General features: G+C 49.2%; 11 protein-coding genes across 11 annotated transcripts; 5 read left to right on the plus strand and 6 right to left on the minus strand.

Moving 5' to 3' along the window:
- Positions 1-1,056: 1,056 nt before the first annotated feature.
- On the minus strand, positions 1,057-2,409 carry H257_07074 (hypothetical protein; the record flags this gene model as incomplete). Its single annotated transcript, XM_009832493.1, has 2 exons — positions 1,057-1,244; positions 2,142-2,409. The coding sequence occupies 2 exons, from the start codon at positions 2,407-2,409 to the stop codon at positions 1,057-1,059; spliced, it is 456 nt and encodes a 151-aa protein (XP_009830795.1).
- A 1,182-nt stretch (positions 2,410-3,591) lies between these two features.
- H257_07075 (hypothetical protein) lies at positions 3,592-4,115 on the plus strand. The gene has a single exon (XM_009832494.1). The coding sequence runs from the start codon at positions 3,653-3,655 to the stop codon at positions 4,007-4,009; it is 357 nt and encodes a 118-aa protein (XP_009830796.1). The 5' UTR covers positions 3,592-3,652; the 3' UTR covers positions 4,010-4,115.
- A 381-nt stretch (positions 4,116-4,496) lies between these two features.
- On the minus strand, positions 4,497-5,097 carry H257_07076 (hypothetical protein). The gene has a single exon (XM_009832495.1). It carries the CDS (start codon positions 5,017-5,019, stop codon positions 4,555-4,557), a length of 465 nt encoding a protein of 154 aa, XP_009830797.1. The 5' UTR covers positions 5,020-5,097; the 3' UTR covers positions 4,497-4,554.
- A 571-nt stretch (positions 5,098-5,668) lies between these two features.
- On the plus strand, positions 5,669-6,710 carry H257_07077 (hypothetical protein). The gene has a single exon (XM_009832496.1). The coding sequence runs from the start codon at positions 5,732-5,734 to the stop codon at positions 6,554-6,556; it is 825 nt and encodes a 274-aa protein (XP_009830798.1). The 5' UTR covers positions 5,669-5,731; the 3' UTR covers positions 6,557-6,710.
- A 714-nt stretch (positions 6,711-7,424) lies between these two features.
- On the plus strand, positions 7,425-8,408 carry H257_07078 (hypothetical protein; the record flags this gene model as incomplete). The annotated part of the gene is made up of 1 exon (XM_009832497.1): positions 7,425-8,408. One exon carries the CDS (start codon positions 7,425-7,427, stop codon positions 8,406-8,408), a length of 984 nt encoding a protein of 327 aa, XP_009830799.1.
- Positions 8,409-9,115: 707 nt separating this feature from the next.
- On the plus strand, positions 9,116-9,283 carry H257_07079 (hypothetical protein; the record flags this gene model as incomplete). Its single annotated transcript, XM_009832498.1, has 1 exon — positions 9,116-9,283. One exon carries the CDS (start codon positions 9,116-9,118, stop codon positions 9,281-9,283), a length of 168 nt encoding a protein of 55 aa, XP_009830800.1.
- Positions 9,284-10,530: 1,247 nt separating this feature from the next.
- Positions 10,531-11,321, minus strand: H257_07080 (hypothetical protein). The gene has a single exon (XM_009832499.1). It carries the CDS (start codon positions 11,180-11,182, stop codon positions 10,853-10,855), a length of 330 nt encoding a protein of 109 aa, XP_009830801.1. The 5' UTR covers positions 11,183-11,321; the 3' UTR covers positions 10,531-10,852.
- Positions 11,322-11,434: 113 nt separating this feature from the next.
- On the minus strand, positions 11,435-13,721 carry H257_07081 (hypothetical protein). Its single transcript, XM_009832500.1, has 2 exons — positions 13,008-13,721; positions 11,435-12,928 (listed from the first exon to the last, which is right to left on the minus strand). Exons 1-2 carry the CDS (start codon positions 13,683-13,685, stop codon positions 11,570-11,572), a joined length of 2,037 nt encoding a protein of 678 aa, XP_009830802.1. The 5' UTR covers positions 13,686-13,721; the 3' UTR covers positions 11,435-11,569.
- Positions 13,722-18,269: 4,548 nt separating this feature from the next.
- On the minus strand, positions 18,270-19,063 carry H257_07082 (hypothetical protein; the record flags this gene model as incomplete). The annotated part of the gene is made up of 1 exon (XM_009832501.1): positions 18,270-19,063. The coding sequence occupies exon 1, from the start codon at positions 18,966-18,968 to the stop codon at positions 18,270-18,272; it is 699 nt and encodes a 232-aa protein (XP_009830803.1). The 5' UTR covers positions 18,969-19,063.
- Positions 19,064-20,283: 1,220 nt separating this feature from the next.
- Positions 20,284-21,047, plus strand: H257_07083 (hypothetical protein). Its single transcript, XM_009832502.1, has one exon. It carries the CDS (start codon positions 20,294-20,296, stop codon positions 21,026-21,028), a length of 735 nt encoding a protein of 244 aa, XP_009830804.1. The 5' UTR covers positions 20,284-20,293; the 3' UTR covers positions 21,029-21,047.
- Positions 21,048-21,777: 730 nt separating this feature from the next.
- H257_07084 (hypothetical protein) lies at positions 21,778-22,682 on the minus strand. Its single transcript, XM_009832503.1, has one exon. It carries the CDS (start codon positions 22,532-22,534, stop codon positions 21,875-21,877), a length of 660 nt encoding a protein of 219 aa, XP_009830805.1. The 5' UTR covers positions 22,535-22,682; the 3' UTR covers positions 21,778-21,874.
- Positions 22,683-22,686: the final 4 nt, after the last annotated feature.

Raw genomic sequence — 22,686 nt, forward strand, 5'->3', positions numbered from 1 at the left:
AATTTTCAGAATTAGTAAGGATTATTATCTTGATTTTTGTATGCGGGATTTGTCATGAAAAGGCGCATCAAAAAGCGGCATTGATATAACGTTAAACAGTCAATAGAGCAGACACATTATGTACAAGGGTTATTACACCATACTTCATGGCTGTTTATGACTACCAGAGCAATTGGTCATCGTGGCATACACCCCAAACACCCAATATTGCACGAAATTGGTCAGCACTAATTACCAACCACAAATTTCTGGAATACCATCATACATGTATTAGTGAGGACTGCACTAATTTTCAATCCGTACTACTGCGTAATACGTAGTACTAATAGTAGTAATTACGGTCAACGGTGTAGTTATAGTACTATTATTATTAATATTAATAAGTACTGCTGGAGTCTGGTAATAAATTATAGCTGAGGCTTTCTGACTGCTATTAATATTATTAAATTCCATCGAATAATTGTAACAACTCGATCGACGGCACGTCGTCCAGCGTGCGAGGGCAAGCGTGAAACAGTTAGAAAAAAGTCGGCATCGTGAGGTCCACTTTACCCTATACGAAGTATAAGCTTAGGGTTAGCGACGTACTACATAGTGCCAGATTGGAGGAATTGCCTTCAAATCCTCCGACCAACATGTGCAAGTCGTCAAGCCTTGGAATGAAAATCAAAACCATATTTATTTCCGAGAACGTTCCGCCTTCCGATGTATCGACGACATACATGCAAAAAATCACGTACTCCCCTTGGCGTATTTGTAGGAAGGACGACATAGCGACGGTTCAGTACTGGTGACAAGTATGCAGACGAGGATGCAGGCTATAGTATGGTGACGAAAAGGCAAAACAAAAGCGCTACCCAAGCGACTCTACGTGTGTCAAGCCATTCACTAAGGGCGATATTTGTGTTCAGTGGTTAGGTCGTAGTCGACTTTGGCAAGCCCCCCCACTTTAATGCATCTGCGGGCGACGTCGTGGATACATATGAAGTGAATTAGAATTTACGAAAAGGAGATACTGGCTGGGCCGTGTAGAGTTGCCCCTCGAATATACTGGGGTTAGCCATGTTCTTGGTGCGGAGGCGAGACCATCACCGGCTGAACGATCACAGTTGTTGGTGGTGCCGACAGTTGTTGTAAGCAGCGGCGGCACAGCAGCAACCGCACAGGGTGCCGCAAATCATGGCACTGCAGAGGTCGTCGCAACACATTGGGGATGACAGTGAAGTGAATTTCAGAAATGTGACCTTTGACACACACAATCGAGAATGTTGGTGATATACGTATAAGTGGAATGCAAGATACCTTACCATACCATAACGACTCGGACAAATATTTGCTTGATAACGTGGGGCACCAGTCATCAGCATCGCTCTTTGCTTACTTTGTTCGTCGATTTCTCGTTGACTACAACACGTATTGAGGTGATACAAATATCAAAATAACCGCAAGATTCAGCTCATGAATTGACAGAGACGTTCAAAGGATATCAATTTAAATAGTAAACACGTGCAGTAAGGATTTTCAAAAGTAGCGATTAACGGTGTCCGCAAAGTGATCCCATTTTCATTTTGATTGGCGTATTACTGACAGTGAGACGATGTACTATAACGTTAGTGTTTAAAAGTGTTACTTTTCAACACTATTTTGATGCCGTACTGTTACCACAAGCGTTACATTATTCGTCGTGTATTCCCAGCTAGCTACAAGTGTCATGGATACAGCCACATCTTGATCTTTAATGAACTGGGATGAAGACATAGGGGAGCCACATGATTATATGGGATTATCCACAAGAACAAGGTACGAATTCCCTTAGCACATTCCATGACGAAGGTGCGGTCAGGGGAACGTCAAAATGTGTACATGTGAAGAACTGGTTGTTGCCGTGGTCTTTATTAATCGAACATTGGATTGAACTGCACTGATAGCACTGCATTCCAATCACAAAGTGCATGCGCCAAGGATACATACTGGTATGGGAACACCGGATGAAACAAAGATTCATGCACCAGCTTCGACTTGATCACCCCTTCCATGAAATTAATTGCGCCTAGAACGGCAAATAAACGTACAACAGCGAAGAATGAATATACATCTGTATATACGACTTACAGCATGGCTTCCCATTTAGACTTTGTCACCGGGTACTGGCTTGGCCATAGGCACATGGCCATTGCCTCCATACTGGGGCTGCCCTTGACCTTGTTGCACATACGTTCCTTGGGGGTAGAATCGGTAAGTCGGAAGGGGGCGGGGCACCAGTACCGGTACAGGCTGAACAGTTCGGACCATCACAGGTTGGGCATAGTACCCCTGTCGGAACCGACGATCCTCTTCAGCGGCAACGGCACAGCACCAGCCACACAAAGCGCCGCAAAAGATGGCACTGCAGAGGTCATCGCAACACATTGAGCCGTTGGATCCGAATTTGAAATTTTCCACTTTCATGTAATTTTACGCCAGGAGTGTTTGTTGTTGGTTAGACTATTCAACCAGCGTTGGACTTTCCTCGAATGCAAAGAAATATTCCAGTGATCCGCAACTAAGCTTACTATGTACTAGTACTAGTAGTATACATTTCATTACAGTGTTTAACTGTATTAATAAATCCTAGCGGGTTAATACATACCGGTACTGGTATGCATACTTTATTTAGATTATATTGCATTATACTACTCATATTAATAACGTTAGTATCGTTATACTTCGAAGTATTTACGTTATTATACCTTACTGTTAGTACTAGTATTCATCATGCAGATCAACGACAAATGCGGTTACGACATATTAATACTATAATAGTATCCGGTACTACTATTAATAGTAGCTCTTAGCAAAGTATTTTCACACGAATTTGCCTCGATTTGTTGCAGCTATTATTAGCCAATCGTACTGCTTTACTCGATTTGTTGGCATTATTTCACTGCCAAAAAGGGGGGGGGTTGAAATCGCCTTCAGTCTCATTGGGGTGGAGAAGTGAATTACTCCGAGTATCATGAATTTGCAACAAATATTTCCCAATTCTGCGCGATTCGTAAAACCGATGACAAATCTCGCCACGAATTTTCATTGGCTTTTCGATTCCGCAGAAAGCCCAAAGTATAAAAAGATGAAATAGTGTAGCCAATGAGCGAATGGATTGCTCCATAACATTGTGCTTTTCACCTATTTTTGCAATGCCAGGATTAACTGTAAATCCACTTTTTTAGAAATTCTCAGGCTTAACAACGTTTAAAGGAGTAACTAACTTGTGACAGTGAATAACCTTTGGGTGCGTGTTTATCGTTACTTCGTCCGATTGTATGATTGGTGGGTTGAAGGTGGAACTTTCGCATTTATACTCTGGAGTAAAACAAGTTGTTTGTCGTTTTATGGCAAACAACTTGTACCGGTACAGTATGCAACGTGCTTGCGGCAATGTTTTGCCTTCGTCGTCGTCGAATTCACATCAATAATGGGATGACTGCGTGTGACACTAATAAACGACCAATCCACTGTGAATTCACCAGAAACTTTTCTCAACAACTTGAAGTTCGAGTCAGCATGCCGGCATTTGATTGGCTAGTTGATGTACCAAATTTCCATTCTCACCGGCCTATGCACGTTGCGTGGTGTCACTTTTGATTCTCCCTTTGACTGACTCCTTCTCATCATGTGCGACCTCGACGACATCTGCGGCGCCCTCATCTGCGGCACCTTGTGTGGCTGCTGCTGCGCCGCTGCCGCCGACGACAACCGCCGCCAACAGCAGTATGGCCAACCTGTGATCGTGCAAACGGTGCAACCGGTGATGGTCCCGCAGCAGCCTCAGTACGGCCAGCCTGTGTATGCACAACAACAACAATACGGGCAACCTCAGTACGCCCAACAACAACAGTACGGCCAGCCTCAGTATGGCCAGCCCCAATACGCTCAACCTCAGTATGGCCAACCCCAATATGCTCAACCGCAGTACGGGCAACCGCAATTCAACGGTCAAAACGCTGGTTACCCCGGTAGCAAGATTTAAAAGTCCACGATACATCCACGTGTATTTATTGATTTCACACTCAAAGATATCGTCGCATCCGTGTCGAGCTATGAGCAAGTAAATACGCCTGAACTCGTAAAGCCCGACTGAAGAAGCCAGTCTATCGACTACTACTAGTATAGTACATACTCGTCCATTCAGTACTATTGGTATAATCGTTGCGACGATCTCCGTTGGCCACATCATCGAAGTACCTCACGGCATATGTAGATGGCCTCGTTCGTGACCAGGAATGGGGATGTGTTGTGAATGGGTGGGTTCTCTTGTATTAATTACCCCATTAACGTTAACGTTATTGCAGATTTCAGTGACGACCGTTCGTACGAAACACCATGTTGAGAACTTCCCAGCGATATCGAAGACTTACTTTACGTAGGTATATGTAGTATCACGACATCTCGTATATCTTATTTCAATTTCTAGTACGTCAATTCAAAGGTCCGGACCTTTGAATTCATAACATTTGTTGCTGACACACGAATCCAAATAGTATTAACAGTAAGTTATATTGCGTCGACGGCGGCTTATACGTCGTCGTGGACAGCGGGGGTGCTGACTACGTCGGCGGCGGCTTCCTTTTCGTACAAGTACTCGTCCGTGTAGGTGATTTTCACGAGCACGACTTGCACGACAAGACCAAACCCGAGGAACACGCAGCACGCAGTCGCGGCACTGGTGCTAATGATGAATGCCGCGGGGCTGGATGCGACCAGCACGAGGGCTGCCAGCAGCACGGCCACGACGATGCACTCCGCTGCAAGCTTGGTGGTCGCCCGAAGTTTTACCAGGTTCATCTTGGACACGGCTGCAAAGTACACTGCGCCGTAGAGGGTCACCACGAGGCTAAGAATCAGCGCGAGGACGCCCGCCGCGGCGCTGGTGAGTGCCGTGGACGTCAGGAGTGCAATCAACGCAAAGAGAGTTTGGGCCACGCGAAGCACCAGCGGCAGCGAGTAGTTTTCCCAGTCGAACGCGTCCCGCCAAGCCATGGTAAATGCTCAAATGTATGTTGGCCTCAGTGCACGTTGTGTCACACGGGACGATGTCATTGTGGATGTCCACCTCAAGAAATGGACCAGAGTGTCCGTCCTTTGGAATTCCACCTTCGATTATTCTTGTCATGGCAGGCCATCATAGTAAATCCAAGATAGTCCAATGGACACTTGAGTAGTGTTAACCTTTGGATGTTCACCTTGAAATATTATATTCATGTCAGGCGGCGAGTATAGTAAATCCAAGATAGCAGTAATTTAGGTACGACTTCGCGCCAACATACTAAAACCAAGTTGTCATACTAGGTAAAACCACCTCACGACAGGCCAGCATACAGTGTAGTAAACGTGACCGTAGAACGTCTGGATGTACTGACACTGAACGATTAATATCACAACATTCTCAAGCTGGGTTCTGGAATTCCAATACAAACGTGACTTTGAGCGCTGTTGTCCCCATACAAAGTTGAAGAACTGACCTGAAAAAACGTAGTCGGTCTGAACCTGTCCAAATTCGCAGAAACAAGACGAAATACTCGAATACGATTGGCTCCAATACTATAAACTCATCATTTTAGCCAATTCCATCAATTCATGCCTCGCGACTCTTCTTGTGTGTCCGCGGTTTCTAGTTCTCAATCAAACATGACGACAGTTTCAACAAGTGGCTCTTGTTCATCGTCATATTCGAATTGGATTCAACTTGATCATGCCACCTACGTCCTGGCGTTGTGCCATGCTCTACGTAGCGGTGTTCATGTCCGTCGTGTCTGCCGACGACATCGGCAACATCGCTGTGGACGGCAACAGCACGTTTGGCAACCGAATCAACAAAATCCTGCACTGGGACGGCACCCACAAAAGCCTCAGCGTCGGTCCCAACATCATTGCCGGCATTGCAATTGCCGTGGGCTTCACCGCCGTCTTCTTTGGCTACCGCCTCATCCGTCCTGCCGTGTTCGTCGCTGGCTTTGCAATTGGTTCCATTGTCTGCTTCATTGTGTCCGCGAAGATGTTTCACGACACGTCGCACATGGAAGCGGCGTGCTGGGTGGCGTTTGCTCTCGGCGGTTTGATCGTTGGTGCGCTGGCCGTGTGGCTGTACAAAGCTGGCATTTTCCTCGTCGGCGCCTTTGCCGGCTTACTGCTGGCAACACAGCTCCACACATCGTTTGGGTATGCTATCTATCCGACGGAACCCCAAATCGTGCTGATCATCCTCTTGGTGCTCTGTGGCGTTGGCAGTGGCATTGTGGCCGTAAAGGTTGAACGAACATTCTTGATCATTGCGACGGCGTGGGCAGGCGCGGTCACGTGTGTGTGGGGCATCGGGTTCTTTGCAGGGAACTACCCCAATGCTGCCAACTTGAAGCAACACGCCGACGCTGACGGGGACTGGCATGTGAATGTGCCCAACGTGTGGTGGAGCTACCTGGCTGGCTCGGTCATGCTGGCCCTCGTTGGCATGTTCGTTCAGTTCCGCCAGATCCGACCCACCCAATCCGGGAAAAATGTTTATTCGCGTGCTTTTTAAGCGTTTCATGCGTGTTTCCTTAATATGCGTGTCTTTTCCAACGGCCACCTAAACGAATAGAGGGAATTGCGCGTGCAAATATTCTGAGATGCTGTTAAAGGCTGGTCTGGATACCAGCCACCCCGTAAAATTATGCACTAAACGTTTTTGGCAAGTCTGCAAAAGTCGCATATCCTTTGCAATAAATACATACGTAGTACATACTAGTAACTATTAATAGTACAGTGCTGGCCAGCAGGATCCAGCCACCCCGTTTATCTGGGATTAATTTTGTCCAATAAGACGTAGAGACATGCGGAATATAGCATTCTCTTCGTTTTCATTGGCTGTTGGATGGGTACTTCACAATACATTGATCTGATCAAAACTGCACTTTGAACTGTGCAAAAACCGTTTTGAGGAGTGGACAACAGGATCCCAACCACCAAGCAAAACACAGCGTACAAGGTTCAGTTCGATGTTAAGTATACTAAAAACACGTACTAATACTTCGTTTTGGACCCCTTTGCCTCCATAACTAGTCTACAACGACGTGGCATGGATGCAATGAGCTTGGCAAGGTAGTCGCCATCAATTGAGGTCCAAGCACGCTGAATCGCCCGTCGAAGCTCGCACACACTGTATAGTCAACAATGTACTACACTATTTAGCGCACCAATCACAATTCCCGTCCCATCGATTCACCTTGAATGTTAACTAGTACTTGAAGTACTACGTAGCATCAACCAATCACGATTGATTATGCATAATTTTATCCAACCTGATTCAAATGTGACAGGCAGTACGAACCGACCTTTGCAGCCAATCAAACGACGCCTTTTCATGAATCCGTACCTTTATCTCCGTGGGTTTAAAAAACTATAACGTTATGGGTATGGATTCACAAATCGCTCGGCCGTTTCACGTGTTGAAGGTCATGGATATCATCCAAGAGCAGCAGAGCACGCACTTTCGAATTCAGTTTGCCTTGACCATGTCAACTCCTTCATCCTCTCATTGGCGCTCTGCCATGCTCTACCTCCTTGTGGTATTGCCGGTGGTGTCGGCCGGCAGCATCACCAACATCACCGTGGACGGCAACTCCGCGTTTGACAACCAAATCAACAAAATCCTCCACTGGGATGGCACCCGCGAAAGCCTCGGCATCGGCCCCGACGTCATTGCCGGCATTGCCATCGCCGCGGGTCTCGTCTTAACCTTCTTCGGGCACAAACTCATTCGACCGGCCATGTTCCTCGCTGGCTTTGCCATTGGCTCCATCTTCTGCTTCATCGCAGCCGAAAAGATCTTTCGCGAAAAGGAGTACATGGAAACCGCTTGCTGGATCTCATTTGCTGTCGGTGGCCTGATCGTTGGAGCGTTGGTGATTTGCCTGTACAAACTCGGCATTTTCCTTGTTGGCGCGTACGCTGGTATGCTTCTGGCGACACAGCTCCACACGTCCTTTGGGTATGCCATCTACCCGTCGGACCCGAAGATTGTGTTGATCGTCCTCATGGTCGTGTGCGGCCTCGTCTGTGGTTTCGTGGCCGTGAAGCTTGAACGCCCGGCTTTGATCATTGCGACGGCGTGGGCTGGTGCGGTGATGTGTGTGTGGGGCATTGGGTTCTTTGCAGGGTACTATCCCAATACTACCAACTTGAAGCAACACGCCGATGCCAAGGGCGACTGGCACGTGAATGTGCCTAACGAGTGGTGGGGCTACTTGGCTGGCTCGGTGGCGCTGGCGCTGCTTGGCATGTTCATTCAGTTCCGTCGCCGCCCCGCCGGCCAAGAGTCAGCGGCGGCGGCTGCTCCCCGGTATGTGGAGGTATCGACCCCCGCGAAAGGCGACCCCATCCGTCATGCGTAGTGGGCCAGAACACCTGCGTGCATTTGTTAACATCCTTAATTCTATCTTTTCGTTCACTTTGACTGTCGCCAACACTCTGATCACCTGACTCCATAAATGCCTAGTGACTAAGTCCCAAAAACGAAATCGCAAGACTGTGTGTCGTCTCAGCGCCTGCATTTTCGCTCGATTAGAAGCAACGTACGAGCTCCCCGAATTGGACAGGTCACTCACTTATTGAAAATGAATTCCACTTGGTGGCATCTGCGTCAGGGCACCAGCCAATGGCGCATTCACAAAGTCGTTGGTTAAGCGTATCCGCAGTTGACGGACATCTTGGCCCATGTTGCTGGCCTCGGCGTGTCACCAAAACGAACCTGGCACGTGTGGCAGGCACCACCATCTCGATTGATTCGTGCTGATCACCAACATCGGTGCGATTGCGGGTTTGTGGCTCGTGACTCGGCTCCACACATCGTTTGGCTGTATGCCATCAACCCGTCGGATCTCAAGTCGTTCTGATTGTCCTATACATCAACTGTGGCCTCATCGGTGGATCCGTTGCCATGAAGCTCCAACGCTCTGATCATCTCAACAGCGTAGGCGGCAGCCGTGACTTATGTGTGGGGAATCGAATCTTTGCAGGGCAGGGCACTACCCCAATACTACCAACTTGAAGCAACATGCGGACGCCAAGGGCGATTGCCACGTGAATGTGGCCAACGAGAATGTGGCCAACGATGTGGTGGGGCTACTTGGCTGGCCCGGGGGTGCTGGCTGTGCTTGGCAAGTTGGTCCAATTCCGTCGCCACTCCGCCGGCCAAGAATCATCTTCAGCGGGTGCGCCCCAGTATGTGGCGGTATCGACCCGTGAAGGACAACTACGTCACGCGTAGTAGAGTGCCAAAGCACACCTGCCTTCGCTCGTTAAACAGTCCTTAATTCTACTACTCACTGATATTGGCTCATCATTGACAATGGAGCGCCCTGACGACTTTGCCCACGTACAGATTGATAATTTCATGGAGGTGGAAATAAAAACTAGGCAAAGGATTTGGCATCGATGGACGAGAACTACTTTTCTTGGTTCTTTCGAGTCGCAAAATGTGTGTTTTTCACTTGTGATTTGCATGCCCTCACAAGCCAACACCGTTTGATTCGAGAGGTTTGGAAAGTCCTACCTCACACGCTCATCAATTGTGACCGGATGCCACGTCAAGACGCCCCCCGTAACAGGGCGATTTCGTAATAAGTTATCGCTAAAACCTGGGACTGTGGTATTGATCGACCTACACTCGACCTTACGGAGTACCGGATGGAGGGGGTGTATGAGGGTACTTGGGGGTACTTGGGGGGTACTGCGCACATATTTCCCCTCCAATAGAAATGCATGACCAGGTCGGATGGTGGAGACTTAGACTGATGTTCAATTCCGCCAACTCCAGCAACGCGTACATGTTTAAACCAACTAGATAGCGTTTAAATAATATATCTTCGCCATCTGATCATTAAAGTGCTCCAGTACCAGAAGTACAGCAACTATAACCTGATGTAGTTTTGCCACAGGTTTTCTTTCGTCTTCCCGTTGCAAATTCCACGTCGTAACGCCATTTCGACGATGGAAAGTCTGCGAATCTTATTGGAAGTCGATTGTTTGAGTGGTCACAGAGAGTAGCCGATTAAACGTGTGCTGGAGTTTCGCGCAATAAGTCGAGACTTGTGTTTGTGGTGAATGAAACCTTCTCTTTCGTCTCCTCCCTCCATATTCCATACAAACCAGGACCTGTCATGCTCATAAGTAACTTACCTGTTACTTAGCTCCAGTCGCAGCTACAGTGTTGACTGTAGTACAGGGCTACCAAGCCGCTACAGTCATGATCTATAGTTATTGGCGTCGATGTACCGGTATCGTTAACTTCAATATGCTTCTGATGGGGAAAGACACTGTGTAATGAATGCATGTAAATTTTGTAGCCATATTTCGCACATTGGAAAGATACAAATAAACATCTATAATATATACTACTGTAGTATTTTAAAGCAGTTGGTCGTTCCCGCCTGTTTTTGACTTGGAATTTGTATCCAAGACGTGGCCGTTTCACATTTTCACATTCGGTTGAGACTTGACGTTGCACCCACGGTTGTTCTGCATGCGGAAACCGACTTGCCCATTCTTATTCATTCTTCAACATGCGCATGCTTCGTGGAGATGGTGATGGCAGCAGCAGTGGCAGAAGCAGCAGGGACCTGAGCAAGCAGCGGGACATCCTCATGGTTCTTCGCGGCGCAGGTCGCTACATTCTAGGCAGCCTTGCACTAGTCATGCTGTGGCAAGTCGCGTCCCTCGTGCTTAAGGTCGAACGCACCATATCCCACGACAGGTGGAGTGACAGCGCTCTGTTCGCGCTGGTCGCGTGCTACATTGGATGGATCGTCGTAACGGCGCTGGGTGGACTCTGTGGCCTCTACTCGTCCGTGTACCTCGATATTCCCACAGCATCCTGGTGCCTTCGGCGATGGTGGTTGCTCATCGTGTTCCAGGTCGTCGAAGGTGCCGTGCTGTTTGGCGTACTGTGCGACACCCATTGTTCCATCGCGATCTGGCAGGCTGGGTTTGAATGGAACACGCTGTCGCTCCTGAGCACCGAAGCCTTCTTCCTCGTGTACGTGTACCTGTACATGCACATCCTGCAAGCCTGCGCCGAGGTCGAGCGACAAGACGACGTCTCGGACGACGCGTACAGCTCGTGCTTCTCGTCCAAGCAGAACCACCTCGACAAGAAACTCTCCCCCATCGTCTACGGCAGCACGTCCACCTCCATCACGACCATCCAAGTATAACGACCTGCATGCAGCCAACCAAGCCTTATGCGCCAGGTTTCATTCCTATTTATGAATATACCAAATATCAAATATCAAATGTCCCTATTTCCCTATTTCCCTATTGTCCGTTTATTCGAAAAAGAATTGGTCGAACTATTAAAATACAATCGCTGAAAACTCCTCCTATTATACGTACAGTATAATAATAGTACTAATAATAGTAATACTAATACCAACGTAGTACATATTATATTAATAGTAGTATTAATTAGAACGAGTACTACGCCCCAATAAAGTACGAAAAACCTGTGGATGATCGAATTAATTTCACCTCGACGGCATGTCCACTACTTTTATGCTTAGGACTCCTTGGTCATGAGCGGCAAGCGCTCGCCTTGTTCGTCGTGGGCGGTGGTGGTGGCCCGCACTCGCTTTTGAATGCTCAGCACGACGAGGGTCACGAGCACGCCGCAGAGGCCGCCGACGACGAACCCGCTCGTGATCGTCCACGAGCTGGCGTCTCGAGCCACGTCATTCTTCGTCGACGTGCCGTCGCCAGTGCCCCACACAGCGGCGGTGACCTGTTGCGGGTTGGCATTCTCTTCGTCCGTGCCCTCGACGCTCACAAGGTGCGCGGACCCACCAAAGTCGCAAGTCGCGCCCTTTTCGCGCTCCAAGTGCCAGTACGCGTTGTACGCATAATCGCACCGTTCGACAAGAGTCGCGTACGTTTCGTTGATGGCCGTGCAGTCGACGCCAGGGCTGTTGCACGCGTACTTGAGGCCGTTTTCAAGCTCAAACTGCTTGACTCCGCGCTTGGCTTTGCACACAAACTGGCCCTTGTCTTCACGAAGGCATGCATCGTCGACTTCGTCCGGCTCGTAGTGGCTCACGTTCTTGGGAAACACGCCAGCGCGGGCCAGCTGCAAAAAGTCCCACGTAAAGTCGAGCTCGGTCTTGAAGTTCCAGAAGTACCAGCCGTGGCCAACCTGGTACCCGTTCAGTTTTTTCCGGTTCAGTTTTGTGGTAAAATCCACGAGGCTTGTGCCAGGGAACTTGTCATGTTTGTTCACAGGGCACTTGCCAAACGATGGGCCGGATGTTCCGGTGCCATAAGGTCCTTGGATCGGCTTGGTGATGTCGAGGGGAGTACCGGGGAAGCCGTAGCCGAGGTATGTGCTCTCCACAGGGCAAGCTTGGAGCGTACATTCGACTTTGGGGAACCCTGGAAGGTTGTCGTTGAATCCGTTGAGCCACATGGCGCAGTTGTCGGTGGCCAGCGACCATTCGCCGACAATCACGGGCATCAACGCATTCTCCATACTCGAGAGCGTGTACTTTTGCTGGCACGCGTTCGACCCGTAGTCTTCCGCTGTCGTGGGACTCATCCACGCTTGGTAGATGTGCGTGTCCAATGCAATGTCGGGGCATCCCTTCATGAAGTTGCTCCAATAGTTTAGCCCAAATCGGAATGAATCGTGCACGACAAACTTCCACGACGGCGCCAGGTCCTTGATGCGCTTGTACGAGTCCCAGTAAAAGTTCTTGAGCACGTCGATGGGCGTGAGCTCCCATGGCTCGTTGACTGGCTGCAGCCCCAGCACGGACGGATGGCCCGCGTACCGCTTGACGATGCGGGACACGACTTCGAGCGACTGGTTCAGGTTCGTGTAGTTGATCGACGAGTAGTTGTGGTTGATCGGGTCGAACGTTCCAGCCTACAATCACAGAAGATGATCGATGCATGTGAGCTACTGCATGTTAAGGGGGAGAAGAGCAAGGACAAGGAGTACCCACCCATTCAGCATATCGGATCGGCCAGTGCTCGAACGTGGTCGTGCCCACCGGTTGCGTGCTGGCGAGCGACGTCCACTTGACTTGATGTGCGCGTCCCGAGTTGTCAAACCCGTTTTGGCTGCCAATGTGGCCGTGGATGTCGATGAGCGCGTTGATGCCGTACTTTTTGCACAAGTCCAACACGCGATCCAAGTGCTCGATCGACCCGTCCGTGCACCCTACGTACGGCCCATACGGGACGAACATCCAGTCCCCCACGGGAATGCGCACCGAGTTGATCCCGAAACTCACGAGCTCGGCAATGTCCTTCTCCGTGACCCACTGGTTCCAGTGGATGCGCAATTGACGGTTCGCTTCTTCCGGTCCCAGCGCCGTGCAAAATGTGTACTGGTCCATGCCTGTCTTCTCCGGGGCCTTGTCCCCAAAGCGCTCTTGCGTGCCGAGGAATTGGTAGAACAATGTCGGCGTGAGCCACGGTTCCAGGACTAGCCACCCGCCGAGGTTGACCCCGCGCACTTGCATGTTGAACGGGGTCGAGTGGATGTCTTGCGAGCACGTCTGGGTGCTGTCGTGTGCGATAAAGTCACGGAACTTGATCGGAATGTCTTCTGTCTCGAGCGCGGATGTAACGGTAGCGGCGCCAGCCACAGCAAGGAGCATCGCACTTGGTCCCTTCATGATGATACCTTGCCAAATCCACAAATGACTGGAAAGTGAAGATTGCCAAATTATGTAGTATCCAACATAAGATTTGGCGATGGTATCCGGATGGTCGTATAAAATTTGCATTAATTAAATAACGCGTCACTAATACAATCATGGTGGGGTTGTATACAAGATCTTTGTTCGTTGTTTGTATGATGTGTATTTAAACCATTCTCGTTTACCCTACCCACTCACGGCGCTGGTGGATCTTGTTTATCCGGATGTGTAGTCGTGTGAAAAGATGTAGAAATGCAAGGTAGCAAGCAGCTTGCGGTGGAGGCCATCCGCACGATCAAAGAATGAGCACGGGGACCTCCAAAGGACATGGGTGCCTGGTAGAGTGTGCACTAGTGGTGTTGGATCCAGCCTAGGGCGTCATATACCTCGTGAAATATGAGATACAGGGGACTGTACGCAAAGTGACGACTACACGTTTCGTCAAGTGGAGCAGTATGTTCAAGCATGAGCAACACAATCAGGGAACAATGTAGACGCAATAGCCATAACATATCAAGTATTAACAGCACCACCTTCTTCAAGTTGACTTGTGCCAGTCCTGGCGACATGCATTACACCAACCAGTGTACACCAACCATCATACAGTACCTAGTACTGTAGTATTAATAGTATCAAGTGTTTTTACTCGTAGTACTTGAAGGCAACGAATGCGCATACTTGTTTGTACCTTGGAACTGTGAGTACAGTACAGTACTAGTACTACTGTAGGAATGAATACTATTAATAGTAATATTAATAGTATTAATACTATAGTACTACTACATAGTACTAGTACTCGGGAGTATTACGTACTTTCTAAAAAATCCCATACCCTACAGTGCGCGCCACTTGGATAGGACACCCCCGTATTTTGATGGTGTGCTTGGATAACTTGTATGTAAACTGACACGAAATATACCAAACCATCCGCCGTGATTGGCCCGATCGTTTGGCGCTAGTTTTAGGTCAAAATAATCGATATTGAATGAGTTATGCCGCGAAAACCGAATATGGGGTGCGACAACCGGATAGGACACTTAGGGAAAACTTCTACAAAATCATTCATTAAAGCACAAAATGTCATCCTCAATACTTTGTTTTGACTCCTTTGGCTTGGATAACATGTACGCACCGCTTTGGCATTGATTTTATCAACTTCAGCAGGTAATCTTGTGAAATTTTCGCCCACTCACGTTTGATGGCAGCTTTGAGCTCGTCAACCGATCCAAATTGCTTACCATTGAGGTAAACTTCGCGGGCAAGGACCCCCCAAACATTCTCAATGGGGTTGAGATCTGGCGACAGAGCTGGGTGGTCAAAAACCATGATGTCTTGCTCGTCCAAAACCTCGGTCACCACCGTGGCACGATGGATGCTGGCATTGTCTTGCATGAATACAAAGCGCCCTCCATACATTTCATGGCCGAATGGAAGGAGGTAGTCCGAGAGTGTGTCAATGTACTTGTCAGCTGTCTGCGTGCCTTCCAGAAACGCCAATTCGGTCTTTCCCATGCTCGAAAATCCACCCCAAATCATGCAACTGCCACCGCCGCTGTGGCGGGTAAAAAACTGATCCATTTCTTGTCGCAGGTCGTGCCAGTAGTATTGGAACCCATCGGGGCCGTCGAGATTGAACTTTTTTTCATCCGACCAAACCACATCCTCCCACACGGTTGTGTTCGTCAAGTTGGTCCCATCGTAGCTTAGGCGGTCATTTTGGTGGCGTTGTTGGAGCTTTGGGGTGTGCTGGCGCTTGGTATATTGAAGGAACTCCGCACGGTGGAGGATCCGTTGATACGTTCTCAATTGAAGCTGACGAGCTGAGCATCCAGTGGTGGACGCGTGTTTGATGATTTGTCGTCGCGCACGATCAGTGACTTTACTTGACTGTCGACCCTTGTATTTCTTGCCATAGTTGTCAGGCGACTGTAAAAATGATGCAATTACGTTGCGAGAGCGTCCGAGAGTCGCAGCGGTTCTCTTGACGGACCATGCAGCTTGCTGGAACGCTAACGCGCTGCCTTGCTCATGCTCAGTGAGTTGAGAAGCTCTGCCCATCCCTACTGCACGTCGGACATTGCGTGTAGCTTAGCGTAACGTAGTGTGTGTCAACTAGTTGATTGTCCACTACCGGTAAGGTGCAAGAGGTCAATGAAACTTCCAAAAGTGACGATTTTCCTGAAGTGTCCTATCCGGTTGTTGCACCCTGTATTCGGTTTTCGCGGCATAACTCATTCAATATCGATTATTTTGACCTAAAACTAGCGCCAAACGATCGGGCCAATCACGGCGGTTAGTTTGGTATATTTCGTGTCAGTTTACGTACAAGTTATCCAAGCATACTAACAAAATACGGGGGTGTCCTATCCAAGTGGCGCGCACTGTAGCAGGCGTACTGAGGGTGTGCACTAACTAAACTGTACTACAGATAACGACGGAATACATAACGTAAGCGCGATGAATACTGGTCAAGCTAGGCGTGGTAAATAGGATCCCCTGGAGCTGGCGTCAAGACCACGAGTAGTAAGTAGTTCCCCTTATGTGGCGTTCCAAAGCGAAATTGAACATTCGTGCAAATTGTCATCCCAACTCCAGCACAACCACCGGGTCAGCCATCCAATTCTTTACACACGCGTAACGTTACGACCACGCCGTGATAACAATAAAAAAGGGCCATAGGGCCACAGCCGGCCAAGACGACGACCAGAGAGACTTTGGGGGGGCGAAAGGGGGGACTTTGTACGCAATCGATTTGTATCTAGCAACAACCGAGCAAGTACCCCAACGAAGAAAAATCCACCTTAGCAACCACACCATAAAACACCAAAGAGCAAACTTCACCCAGCATGCCGCTTCCATGGAAACCTTCTGAAACAGCAAACGATGAAGTCCAAAATGATAAATCCAGCGACGAACATGGATGGTCGAATGCGTTTGTAGCCAAAGAACGTGAAGCTTGCGGCGATAACGTTAGCAATGGCGTCTGGGCAAACGATGAAGGAATATTCTGTCACGCGACCAACTAAAAGGAGGGTTTAGTTGATTACGCTGTCGATGTTGTGCTGTTGAGTCCACGGTGAAGTTGGATATACGTTGTACGTAGTACACATGTAGCACAACCAGACCGAGCTGTGAATCTGGGGCTGCGTTTGGGTCGAACTGGAAAACCCCATCATGCCAATACGTGGCTGGTTCAAAGGCGCACAAAATGCTAGTACATGTGTGTGTACGTGTCATTCTTGAAGCATTCATGGTGATAGAGTTCAGAGGTTGCTCATGCCGCATCGAAACCCAAAGATCTGACTGTTGAAGATATCTGTGAGCCAATCAGAAACCATAGGTTTTCCTCATGAGCCAATAAGCAAAAAGCCCCAGAATCATGACCGCGGTGAATGCATACTGTCCTAACGTTATGCTACCTTCTACAGTTCGATTCCGTCCTGGTACATGAGTTTTCAACCGAGAATTGTGTCGGACCCGCGAAGGAGGGTTCTTGTCGACCCCTCGTTACTCAAGTATGGGCTGATATTCCGCATACTCGAAGCGAACCAAGTGGTGGTTGGGACTAATCAGCTCGGTGGCGGGGTCAACGACGGCAAGTGAATCCCACAGGTGACCAACACGGATAGATGGCGTACCAGAGCGGCGTGTGGTGCTTACTGTGAAGCCAGCCTAGGCCGCGATGAGGAAAATTCCCGCTTTGTAGAGCCACACTACACAACCAAGGCACCAACGAGGAGTTCCCCCAGAGCTACCACCTACTCAGCACGCCGCTTCCACGCATGATTTTCCGTGAAAGCTCTTTTCAGACTGGACAAATCCCAAGACGGAGCCAACGGCCACGCCAGCGACGATCATGACTGGGCGACTGAGCTTGTATCCACAGAAAGCGGTGTGGTGATTGCGATAGCGGCAATAACGTTGGGGCCGAATTCGCGGCCTCGGGGGCCGTCGAAGTGGAAGATTTGGTTCATTTGGTTATCAAAGGGGTTGATGTTGTTGTCCACGGCGACGTTGGAGGCATGTGCAGTACACCGACACCAAGGACATAAGGAACACAAGGTAGAGGACATGATGGAGACAGCCATTAACTTGGCCATTGAACCCCCCCACCGTCGCAGCTTTTGGCCATGCTGAGACGACTCTTAGTTCAGCTCGTGTTTTCATCCAACGTCACTGTGGACGGCAACAAGAACTGGAGACAGTTTCAAGGGCACTGCCCCTATGCTGCCAACTTGAAACAACACGAACATGTGACGATGGGCTGTAGAGATGGATGTACTGTATCTCAGGGGCAACCAACTACACAGTTAAACACAATCCTTTGAGCATTTGTCGCTCGTAGCCACGGGACTGCAGTTATCTGGGGATTGCGCATGCGATGGTATTCCCTGAGTTAAGCTGCTTCGCAAGAAGAGGCAAGTGATAGTCAACCACTGGCATAGCAATAACCCCTTGGTGGAGATAGCAGACTGGCCGTGAGAAGCATAACTGTGTGTTTTTCGACTCCTTTTGAATGGCATGTGTTAATAATGAAAGAAACATGGATCGGCAAAGCCACTACGTTCCGTTGCACAGAAATGGCTCGATGAAGGAGCGGCCAGCCGAAAGGCGGTTGAATCTCTGCCACGTCGGAACTAGTACGCAATCGACAAGTGTTAACATGCCAACGACATAGTCGCTTCCATCGATCTCAATCACGAGGGATCCAAAAATTCCCCAAGTGCTGAAGTTAATGTTGTCGTTGTCGGCGCACACTTGGTCATCGTACACGGTGCGATTGAGTAGGGTCTGACACTTGGCATTTGAAAGGATTTTCACTGTGGTTTCCTTGAGGGTTTTCAATGGCTCGTGCTTGATGTAGGGGATCCACGTGCGTAGCCACACGAGATTGCCAGGTGCGACGTCATCCCATAGGATCCGTAATGGCGGGAACTTGGATGGTCGAGCTAATTCGATCATTACAAAATCCAGGGTGGCATTGGCACTGTAGTGTTTCTTGAGCACGGGGATCCACTCGCCGTCATCTGCCCCGCCATTGAACCGATTAGCCCCTACCACCACTTTGCTCGCTTCAACTGTCTTCGCTCGAAGTATTTCGTGTCGTTGGGCGCATACTCGAGTAACGAGGACGAAGTTGGGGGCGACGAGAACTCCTTGGCAGATCAAAGCATCCATCCCAGTCCACAGCAGTTGACTCATGTAAGGGGACGAAATCGAGTTCTCAAAGGTAGCACAGTACGCATCCACGTCCCCCATCGTGGCGGCCACGGCAGCCTACAACAGTACTTGCATGACGCGTCGAGTTCGGAAGTGAGATTTTGCCAGGGGTAGGTGGAGGATAATCAGTTTTGGGATCTGTCCATTGAACGTATAGACGTGAAGTGAACTTCTCAGTTTGAAGTTTATGGTATTAATATTACATTTTCGAATTTACCAAGAGTACGCCAAGATCATGGCCCAACAAGGTTGCTGCCACCCCCAGAACTTATCGCAAGCGGCAGTTGATCGGATGTGATGACCAGCAAGAACGTGCCGATTAGCTGGGTCTGTTCACTTGTCGCCAACAGAACCTGGGAAAACGTGGCAGCATCTCCTCGAGCCAAAGGATCGGTACGTTTTTTCTGATCCAATTACTGTCGACCGACCGGTGATGAGTACTGATGGCAGCGGGCGACGCCCAAGTGGAGACTGAGGAAGTGAAGACGAAAGGTGGTTCTCAACCCATCAGATTTGACTATGCTTGGCCACGACATCCTCATGATGGACCATGTCTTGTGTCTGGCGGCCGTCGACCTGAGGAAAAGCCTCTAGAAAGCACAAATGCCTCCTACAGTCAGTTCTGCTAGGTGAACTTGGCGTCGCGGGTTTTGGGTCATGGTTCAGCTCAACTGGTGTCAAAGGTACCTCAAAGGTAGAACGGCTCGATAGTCGTGCATGGGTGGTGGCACTTCATTTCTTTAACTTGGCAGAGCGAAGCAACTATTGATACAAGCTATTTCACGTTTGAACAGCGGTCATAACGTCATCGAACTCGTCGAGAAATCCGCGATTTGACATGGAAAACCTGCCCAAGAAACCACTGACGCTACGCCAACACTACATCGTTGTAATACAGGGGTGTACTCGCAGTCAATCCAGTCAAGTCCTTGTGCTCGGTCCCAAATCCCAAGGCCATTGGGTGGTTGATGGGGGAGGTAGCTCTATGGCCGCCGAGATCACATGACGCATGACGTCAAATTATAAAGTGAACGCGGCAGTGCTAAACCTACCTTTTATAATATATGCACGTCAAAGATATTAACGAGCCAATCAGAATACTCGAATTGTGGCAATTATCTGACTGTTGAAGATACAAATGAACCAATCAGAATGCTTGGACAATTATCTGTCTGAGCCAATCAGAATGCTTGGACCAATTATCTGTCTGTTGAAGATACAAATCAACCAATCAGAATTCTTGGAGCCCTAAACTCCATAAATTTACTTCAAACCGCCCCCGTCACTTCTATACATATTCAATGCACTGATTTCAAACTGGTTATCCACCCATGGAATCATCTCATTTTAGAACTCGACGTGTCATGCAAGTACTGTCGTGGACTGCCGTGGCCGCCGCGATGGGGGTGGTGGATGCGTATGTGGCTCCCTTCCAGGAATCGATACTGTCTCCGTACATGAGTCAACTGCGGTGGTCTGTGAATAATCCTATGATCTGCCAAGGGGTTCTCGTCGGTCCCACCTTTGTCCTCGTTACTCGAGCGTGCGCCGATATTGACAACGGGGTTGCAGCGAACACCGTAGGTGCGAGCAAACTGGTCGTGGGGGCTACGTACATAGACCGCGGGCTGGACGACGGCGAATGGATCCCCGTGCTCAAGAAACACTACAGTACCAACGCCACGGTGGAATTTGCAATGATCGAATTGGCTCGACCTTCCAAGTACCCGCCAGTGCGAATCCTGTGGGACGACGTCGTGCCTGGCTCATTGGTGTGGCTGCGTGGGTGGTTCCCCCTGATCCAACACGAACCCCTGAACACCCTCAAGGCCATCACGGTTCAAATCCTTGCCAACGACAAGTGTGAGGCCCTACTCAATCGCCGCATGTACGAGTACCAAGTGTGCGCAGACAACGACAACATTAACTACTGCACTTGGAGAATTTATGGATCCCTCTTGATCGAGATCGATGGAAGCGACTACCTTGTTGGCATGGCATCGTTTGCCAACTGCGTTGTCACGCCCACGTGGCAGAGATTCAACCGCGTCTCGGCCGGTCGCTCCTTCATCGAGCCATTTCTGTGCAACGGAACGTAGCGGCATTTTCGGGGGGGGGGGGGGCTCAAGATGAACGAGGACAAGTCGTCTCGTGTTTTGCGCGCTTTTCGTTCGAAAGTGAATCCATTTGTTTGCACTTGTGGTTGCTCAAAACTTCGGTCGTCTCATGTCCATGACGTAACAACAACGGTACTATGCAAAAGAGTCGTCGCAATATTCTCAGTGGTACAAGATCACAACTTAGGATGGCCAACTTCTAACGTATTTCTACTCGTAGTGCCACCGCCATGAACTCTGCAATCACCGTGAATCCAGTCCTCCATCATACCAGTACCCTCTATTTTCCACGGTGGTTACCGTTGTATGGTGAAGTTCAACAGCATATGTGATTGGGGTTGGTGTCCAACATGATTTCGTGCTCTCGACCTAGTTGTACTGTGCTGTACACAGCAGCTATATATACAGGTACGAATGCAATGCTACAATTTGCCATTGGAGTAACCCCCTTGTTCACTCTAGCAGAAACGCCCATCACTTACTTATACGTATAATCTGAAGTGTTGTCGAATACTATGGTGTAAGAAAGAGACCTGGACCTATTGTGCTTTCGAGTGAAATTCTCGTGTTGTAGCGTGGACTCTAGTTGGAATTTAAATCGATTTGATTGGCTACTTCAGATGAGCTCAAAATTATTCAAAATTATTCGCCAATCAAAACCCATTTCTCAATGAAATTCAACCAATCAGATCGATTGTGGATCGGTTTGGTCGGCGCGATTCGATTCCCAAATTTGTATCAAATCGACAATATCATCATTGTCTTGACCACGTCCAGAACTCCCCCATCAACCGTTCCATCATATTCATTCGGTTTAATTATCGTTAACTACAAAGTCGTACATACAGCAGCGGTGGTGCCGTAGTACGCTGACGAGTTGGTATGGAGGACGTTTCTCTGTTCAGTGGCAGGATGCAGTGGTACCAAGCAAATGCCTTCGCCATCTTGGCGTTTGCATTGGCGTTGCCATTCTTGCAACACCACAATGTAGCCATACACGAACCCGATAAACACGACTTCGATGGCGATTAGCACCGTCGATTCCCACGCCAGGGTAGTGTCAAAGCGACGACCTTTGTCGTCCTGAATTGACGCCAACATGGCGTACACAGTCAGGTATTGGAACGTCTGGACGCACGCCAGCGCCACCCAAGCGCGCAAGCACACGGTGGCCGACGCGATGCTGTAGTGCCACGCCGCGTGAAAGCCAGCGAGGCCTCCCACCGCCGACACGACCACCCACAGCTCATGGCACACGAGGAGCGCACACGCAGTCCAGCTCCACGTGCCGACAGACAGCTCAGATTGTGCGTCCTCTGTGGTCACGGACTGGATGACTTGAAGGCCCACCATCATCGACTGCAGAAGCATGTTGCCGGCCAAAATGATCAACAGGAGTCGACCGATGGCGCGGTGCGAGTGCAGCGAGTCCATTGAGCCATGGCGGACATACGACTGGATATACGTGGAGAAGCATGGCAGCTTCATGAGAGAGGGGGGGGGTACCTATTGCGAGGAAGGACCGACGACGCGAGTACTCGGGCAACTGTCGAAATCAAATTTGAATCATATACCATCATGTCGCGTTATGGTTCGGAATTCGAAGGTCAACATGTGCTTTCGAACATGGATCAAGTTGC

Source organism: Aphanomyces astaci (assembly GCF_000520075.1).
Source record: "Aphanomyces astaci strain APO3 unplaced genomic scaffold supercont1.14, whole genome shotgun sequence".
Taxonomy (NCBI): Eukaryota; Oomycota; class Saprolegniomycetes; order Saprolegniales; family Verrucalvaceae; genus Aphanomyces; species Aphanomyces astaci.

What these genes read in the sequence shown, in the direction of transcription:
- H257_07083 (XM_009832502.1), top strand. Translation starts at nt 20,294, where the DNA reads ATGCAAGTACTGTCGTGGACTGCCGTGGCCGCCGCGATGGGGGTGGTG.
- H257_07075 (XM_009832494.1), top strand. Translation starts at nt 3,653, where the DNA reads ATGTGCGACCTCGACGACATCTGCGGCGCCCTCATCTGCGGCACCTTG.
- H257_07080 (XM_009832499.1), bottom strand. Translation starts at nt 11,182, where the DNA reads ATGGGGGAGAGTTTCTTGTCGAGGTGGTTCTGCTTGGACGAGAAGCAC.
- H257_07076 (XM_009832495.1), bottom strand. Translation starts at nt 5,019, where the DNA reads ATGGCTTGGCGGGACGCGTTCGACTGGGAAAACTACTCGCTGCCGCTG.
- H257_07084 (XM_009832503.1), bottom strand. Translation starts at nt 22,534, where the DNA reads ATGAAGCTGCCATGCTTCTCCACGTATATCCAGTCGTATGTCCGCCAT.
- H257_07081 (XM_009832500.1), bottom strand. Translation starts at nt 13,685, where the DNA reads ATGAAGGGACCAAGTGCGATGCTCCTTGCTGTGGCTGGCGCCGCTACC. An exon ending in CGATCCGATATGCTGAATGG is followed by an intron (nt 12,929 to 13,007) that starts GTGGGTACTCCT and finishes CTGTGATTGTAG; the next exon opens with GCTGGAACGTTCGACCCGAT.
- H257_07077 (XM_009832496.1), top strand. Translation starts at nt 5,732, where the DNA reads ATGCCACCTACGTCCTGGCGTTGTGCCATGCTCTACGTAGCGGTGTTC.